At 36.7% G+C, this 7931-nt stretch overlaps 1 protein-coding gene across 1 annotated transcript in view; it reads left to right on the forward strand.

The window, feature by feature from the left end:
• Positions 1-4824: 4824 nt before the first annotated feature.
• Positions 4825-7931, forward strand: part of ADAM7 (ADAM metallopeptidase domain 7) — a 52117-nt gene continuing 49010 nt past the window's right edge. Inside the window, exons 1-2 of the mRNA XM_023530768.1 lie at positions 4825-4876; positions 5857-5960. Coding sequence (XP_023386536.1) covers positions 4825-4876; positions 5857-5960 — 156 coding nt within the window. The remainder of the gene's footprint in view (positions 4877-5856; positions 5961-7931) is intronic.

A 7931-nucleotide genomic window follows, 5' to 3' on the forward strand; every position in this document is an offset into this window, starting at 1 on the left:
GATCGGGCACGTTCAGGGTGTTATGGTTGTAGACAAGAAAGAAAAGGAAGGAAGGAAGGAAGGAAGGAAGGAAGGAAGGAAGGAAAAAAGAGAAAGAAAAGTGGATGAAACTGGCAAATAAAACAGCAATAAAAACCAAGCGAAGATTTATATACCTCTTTAAAAATTAATACTTATCTAGCTTTTAATATGCAGCAGGCACTGCTTTTAAATGATTTAGATAAATTACCTCATTTAATTCTCACTACAACTGCTATAAGTTAGATATGATTGTTATGCTCATTCAGGGGGATGAGAAAAAGCCGAGGCAGAGAGAGATCAAATATTGTCCCAAGTCCACAGTTAGGAATCATCAGTGCTGGACACTGAACCCAGGTTGTCTGGATCTGAGTGTGTACTTATATTTACTGTCATACAACCTCCTTATTATTAAAAGTTAAAATAATTATAGTTTACTTTTATTAGATGCTTATGATTATCAGGGATTTTTTCCAAGTTTTTAAATGTACTGTATTAATACATTAAATTAATAAAAATCAATTGTCAATCTATTGTTCTAGGCATTGAAGACACAGAATTGAACAAAACTGAAAAAATCCTTGCTTTCGTGGAACTACATTTTAAGGAGGAGTCGCAGGCAATTAAAATATAAATAAATAAACAAGTAAATATGTAGCATTCCAGATGGCATCTAAAGCAACCCAACAAAAGGCTCAGAGGTACCAGTATGAAAGTGAGCATGTCTACTTTGCATAGAGTTTTTGGAGAAGACCTCACTGACATGATGACATTTGAATAGAGACCTGAAGGCAGAGAGGAGCAAGACATGTGTCTGAAAGGCGAATACCCCAGGCAGAAGGAACAGCAAACAGAGACCTTTAAAGCAGAATGTTCTTGGCATGTTCAATAAACAGCAAGGACACAGGGGACAAGATTAGAGTGAGTGAAGAAAAGAGTAGTGATATATGAAGCCAGAGGCTAAATCATGTAGAGCCTAGTAGGTCTTCAGCTACTTCTCTGAGATGGAAAGCCACTGACAATGTTTGAGCAGAAGAATCACATAATGTGATGTATATTAATGAGATCATTCTAGATGATGTGTAGATAACACACTATGAGGGACTAAAAGCAAAACAGTAAGGTCAATTAAAAGCCTGTTTTGATAAAGTAAGCTAGAGATGATGTTTTAGATCATCACAGCAGCAGTAAATGTGGTGAGAGGTGGTTAGATTCTAGATGTCTTTTGAGGGTAGAGGCAACTGCATTTGCTGATGGATGGGATGCAAGGCGAGAAAAAAGAGGAATCACAGATCACTCCCAAGTAAATGAAAGGATGGAGTTGTAATACCCTAAGATAAAAAGCATTGTGGAAATACCAGGAAATTCCAGAAGATCAGGAATTCAACATTGTACTTGTGTTTGAGGTATCTATTAGATATTCAAGCAAAGATGTTGAAAAGATAGTTGCTTCTATACGTCTAATATTCAGAGAAATTTGGGTTAAATAAATAAAATTGGCAGCCATCATGTTCCAAATGATATTTAAAGCCATGAGATAAGACAAGAATCACCTCATTAGTGATTGTAAATAGGGAAGAGAGAAGTTTCTAGAGTTGAGCCCTAATAATCTTAAATATTTAGACACTGGGAAGAGGAAGAGGGTCCAACAAAGGAGACTCAGAAGAAGCAGTAAATAAGCATGAGGAAATCCATGGTGTACCATGAGCTGAACTCTTCCAAAGTGGAAGTGACAACCTGTATTGAATGCTGCTAAAAGGTTGAGTTAGTGAAGATGGAGAATCTACCACTGGACATATCAAGGTGCAGGTCATCAGTAATGTTGACAAGAAGTGTTTTATTGAGTGAAAGACAACAAGTTTAACTGGAGTTAATTACAAGACCAAATGGGGAGAGAAACAATGAAGACAAAAGGTATACTCATCTTTTAAGAAATTATATTATTAAAAGAATTAAAGAATGAGATAGTAACTGGGTAGAGGGGAGAGTGAAGTAAAAGAAGAATGCTTTTTTAAAAAATATAGAAAAAATGGCGGCATGTTTGTATATATACTAATTGAGATGATACAGTAGAAAAAGAAAACAAATGCAGTGATGATGTCATAGGGATGGGGCAAGAAGGAATGGCATACAATATATTCATGATGGGCAGACCTTAGAGGCATGGACAGTACATCCAAAGAAATAGGAGAGAATTAATTTATCTTGGCACATATCGTGATAATAAGGTAGATGTGATAATTGGAGAAAGTGAAATTTTTTTCTTCCGATGACTTCTTTTTGGTCGGTGAAATAGAGATTTGAGGAGAGAAGAGAGGATTTAAAATAGTCAACTAAGAGTATAGGAGAGTGAATCTCACAGGGGATGTGAGACTGCCTGTCAGCACAGTCATTTAATACTACATCATCCCTAGGAGATACACGTTATTATTATACCCGTGTTATAGATGAGAGAACAAAAGTACAGAGACATTTTATACTTTGCTCAAAGACACAGAGTTAAAAAGTGGCAGGCAATTTATGTTGTGAGGCTTTAAAGCCCAGTCTTAATTGCTAACACCAGCGAAAAACTACTGAAGCATTTTCAATGGGCACATGACATGATCAGATTTGCACTTTGAAAAGATCACACTTGTTGGAGCATAGCCAAATGTAGTTTGTGGTAGCTTGTGCTAGAAGAGGTGGAGAAAAGTAGATGAGATGTTTTTAGAGGGTAAAATCAACATATTTTATTTTAGGGATGGCTTGATTATGAGCACTATCGGTGATGACTACTGAGTTGCAATGTGGAATAAATGAGGACATTACTGAGACAGAAAACACGTGGGAGGGCATACATTAAGTTTTGTACATATTGAGTTTGCAGGGGCTTTGAAGTTTCCCAATGAAGATATTGAGTAGAGAGTTGGCTATGTAAAGATCTATCACTCAGATGACTAGACATATAAAATGTGAATCATAGAGTTGGCTATGTAAAGATCTATCACTCAGATGACTAGACATATAAAATGAAGATGATAATTAAACCAATAACTGAAGATAGGATGGTTTGGAATAAGCATGCAGTTAGAGAGAAAAAAGGGTATGAGCTAATACCTTGAGAATACCAAAATGTAAAGGTTGGGTAAAAGACGATACGCCCACCAGCTGCCAGGGATCTAGGAAGGAGTTAAGAAGACTGTGTATCACGGGAGCTAGATAGAATTTTTCAAGGGTGAGGGCATGGTCCACAGTGCCAAATATTACTGAGAGGGCAAGACGAGGAACCAAAATACCCATTGGATATAGAAACTGTGAACTCAGCAGAATAATAAAGGCAAATGCCAGAGTGAAACGTGTTAAGATTAGCAGGAAGTGAGAAAATTGCCACGAGAATTATAAACTTTGTGAGAAGTTTAGCTGAAAAAGGAATGAAAAAGTAGGTAATCGTAGGGGTCTGTGAACTAGAGGATTGAGGATAGGATATTTTGAAAGGGAAAGACTCGAGCTCATTTAAATATCAAAAGAAAGTTTCCAATTGTCATAGATTAGTTTACAGGATTACTAGAGAGATAATCAATAATGTGAATAGGGAAGGGGATAGAATGCCAAACACAGATAAGGGATCGTATTGGCCCAGGAATATCTCTTCTAACAGGAGAACAGAGACATACAGGTAGGTTTGTACAGGTCTTTGCCCATTTGCTTGTTAATTGCCCTCTTTTTTGCATTGATATGAAAGAGTTCTATATTACAAGGATATTTACTCTCACCTTTTATGATATATGTTGCATACAATTCTGAAGTGTTTGTCTTTTAACTTAAAATAATTTGTGATTTATCACATAATAAGTTTTTATAAATAAGTTTAGATGAAGGTGGTCAAAAGGTACAAACTTTCAGTTATAAGATAATAAATCCTAGGAATGTAAGGTACAGCGTGGTGCCTACAGCAAATACTGCTGAATAATATATAGGAAAGTTTTTAAGAGAGTGGATCCTAAGAGATCTCATAACAACAACAAAAAAATCATATCTTTTTCTTTTCCTTTTTTTGTATCTATATGCGATGATGGCTGTTAACTAAACTTACTGTGGTAATCATTTCACAATGTATGTCAGTCAAATCATCACGCTGTACACCCTAAACTTACACAGTGCTCTGTGTCAATTACATCTCAATGAAAATGGAAAGGAAGAAAAGATTAAGTTATTTTCCCTCATTTTCCCTGGTCATCTCAATGATTCTCTGGGTTGGAATAAGAATCTATATCCTGTGTTTCACACAGACTCTAAAGGCCATTATCCTCGTGCCCCTTACAGCCCAACCGTTTATTTAGCTAGAAGCTAGAAAATAAAAGTTTTCAAGTATTTCTATCTAGTTTGTTTTATCAGTTTTTCCTTTTTAGTTTCTACATGTGGCATGTGGCATTCTGCATAGAAAGACCTTCTTCAACCAAAGTTTTCATAAACACTCTTTAATCATTTTTTCTAAGGCATACGTGATTCTCTTTTTACTTTTGAATTTTTAATGCACTTGGAACCATATTTATAGTAGGCATGAAGAAGGCAACTCTGCCCAGCTCACCTCCACCAGCACCATCACCACCACCTCAGTGGTTGCCTTTAATTAGGACATGATGTCCACCCTCCAGGTTTTAGCCTCAAGCATCTCATGAATTGTGTAACTCGATCAAGGAACACTTCCTTGTGCCTGATCAAAACTGCCTATCTATCTGTTAGATCCTTCATCTTTGCTGTGGATGCAGGGACGAAGAACTGTGCATGTTTTTTTTTCTCAAGCCTGTGTGTCCCTCTTCTACCAGAATGCTTCTCAGGAGTTTATTTTTCATGACTTTACTCATTTCTCAGATTACAGGTATGTCTTAATCTTTTTATCAAGTTTTTCTTATGCTATGAGATAATGTCTCTTTAGTCACAAAGTTTAAATTGTAAATGATAAAAACAGGAAAACCCATTGGTGATTTTGCTAAGAACATAGCATAGGGCTTGGACTAGATTACAGCTAATTTTGAGATTCTCTGATTCTATGAAATGCCATATTACTCTTAAATACTCTGACTTACAGTGAGATGGAGAAGGGGTACCCATTACTGAATATTGGTAATGTGGCAGACACTGTGCTAGCCGTTAATCACTTTGTATATTAGCATGTTTAAAATTCTATATTTATTATCTCCATTGTACAGGTAAGGAAATTGAGACTAATATGTACAGATCAGAGAGATTAGATATGCTGCTCATCATCACAGAGCCAATGAACTGCTAAAACTTTGATTAAAACAAGAGCAGACTCCAAATTCCTGTGTTCTTTCCTCTCTATCACTCTTTAGTGAGGTAAGCAGGGCTCAACCATGTGACAGAAAATGTGTAGTAGATTATGTTTAGTACTGATCGAAGAGTACTTAAAATCATTTTAACAAATAAAGGCTTATATTTAGCTATGAGAGTTAAGACTTCAAATGCAACCATCCCTGGGAGATAAAATCAGTGATTTCCACTGAAACAGTACATTCCAGGGCAGGCTTTGAAAGGTGGCAGAATCCAGAGACAGGTATGAAAAGAATAAGATGACAGAGGTGACAACTGCAGAACAAGATGAAAAGCTAAAGGATCCTGATTTCTTTGCCTGCTTTCCAATTTTGCTTCTATTTTTCTAATTTGGAACTAACGGTCTCAATTTCCTTACCTGAAAAGTGGGGATACTATTTCACAGTGTTGCTATGCATGGTTACTAACTGAGAACAAGGGAACTCTGTAAGAATAATTCTGTTATCCAGTCGCTGTGGGTGTTTGTTAACAATGCTAGGTGTGATTTCTCCCTCTGTTTCCTTTTAGAAAAGGTGATACTTGGAGTAGAGGGTCAAGAATTGGTTTACCCTAAAAAACTTCCTGTGGTACAGAAGCGAGATGTTTGGCACACCCATGACTATGACACTCAGGTACCGATTTTGAAATAATAAATAAAACTTACTGCTTTCCTAGGCATGTGGAAAGCAACCTCTGGTTCTAATCAGAAGCAAACAAGACAGGAGTCTCAATTTTTCTGAGGACTCCCAATCAGCTCACAGCCTGTGTTTGGGCAGGTGGGGGTTGAGGGGTGAGGGGAAAACAACCCCTCGACAGATTATAAAACACAAGCGTAAAGTTCAGATTTTAGAGGTGCCATTTAAAAGTTTCCAGTTTATGTGAGGCGTTCCGTTCATAGCTTTTTAGGATGATGTAAGGCAACCTTATTTATTCTGATCTGGTTCCTCGTGTGCTATAATATCTGAGTATTTTACTTTCCCAGTGATCTGATGTGCAGCCTTATTTATCTTACAGATTCTGCAGCAAAGTTGAACAAGTTTCACGGGAACAATAAAGGCCTACTTAGCTTGTTGCTTACAAGGGTATTTAGTCAGGTGTTAAAATTTTAAAACAGTTAACATTTTGTTTTCAAAAGTAATAAATGTTTATATAGAAAATATATAATTCACAACATAGGGATAAAGCTCTGAAATTAGGTTATTTTCAATTCCTACTGTTTAGAAGACATTCAAGGACTCTCCTTAGATATTTATCATTAAACATGTACACTTAGAGACTTAGGTTTTTAATTTGGCCCATGGAGAATACTGACTGTCACTTTGCTACAACACTCGTTGGGAGTACAAACCTTTCCCAACACAATGGCTTGATTTTTCTTCCCTCCACCATCGGAGGAGCCAGCCTTCCAGGCTCTCACTTGCTAGGATTCTCCATCATAAGTGAGACACATTTCAACTTTCCAAATGGTCCCATTGAGGCCGCTTTCACATGGCTTGCGATAATAAAAAAGCAACTCTTCATCTGCTGCCATTTGGAAATAATGTGTAATCATTTTTCTGTAAAAGTCAACTTACAAATAGTTTTTCTGTTGATCTCCAGTTCTCGTCTCACCTTCTCATGCCTTTTATTGGTTGAAGGTTGGTGCTCAGCTAAGAAGGTGAAACCAACTTTCTACCACCCATTGTGGAAAGGCTGGTGGGCTCTTCTGACATCTTTTGCCTGAAGATTTAATCAAGATTGATACTAAAAGTCCTATTATGAACACACAGAATGACTGGACTGGGGCAGGAAATACACAAGATGAGTTTGGAGCACTATGTAGTACCAGAAAGAAAGGAAGTTCTCAAAAAAACGAACAGAACCCCCCAAACCCATGTTTATGGGAGTACGTTAAAAGAACACAGAGCTCCCAATGGCCAAAGAGGGGATAATTTGAGCAACAAAATTAATAACATAGTTTTGGACTGTAACGTAAAGTATAAATTATTATCCATAAACCCATATTGATATAAATAAATAATTGAATACGTAAATAAATGGAAGATAATAGACAAATCTCTCATACAGAAATAAAAGGATTGATTAGATACTCCCCTCCCCAAGAGGTGATGCATAACTCCATATCCTTTAAGCACGGGCTGTGTATAGTGACTTCCTTCCAAAGAATAAAATATGAAAGGAGGAAAAGTATAACTTTACAGTGGAGAAAGCTGTCAAATGCTACCTCAGCCAGGTGATCAGGGTCAACAACATCAGTGATAAGTCATGGCGTTAGTATACACTCCTGCTACAGTGTGATGAAAATGGTGCTTTATTTTTTTTCTCCAAAATCTCCATAATGCAATCTAAACACAAGAAAATTATCATGAAAACCTAAATTAAGGAACAGGCTACAAAATACCTGACCAGTCAAGGTCATCAAAAAGAAGGAAATTCTTTTTCATGGCTGAGTGAAATCTTACCATTTGCACGAATTAAGAAGTATAAATTGGTAGTTACAAAATAGTCACAGGGATGTGAAATACAGCATAGGGAATATAGTCAATAATATTGTAGTAACTGTGTATAGTGTCAGGTGGGTACTAGACTTATCAGGAGGATCA

This window comes from Pteropus vampyrus, unplaced genomic scaffold (genome assembly GCF_000151845.1).
Source record: "Pteropus vampyrus isolate Shadow unplaced genomic scaffold, Pvam_2.0 Scaffold53, whole genome shotgun sequence".
Classification (NCBI taxonomy): Eukaryota; Metazoa; Chordata; class Mammalia; order Chiroptera; family Pteropodidae; genus Pteropus; species Pteropus vampyrus.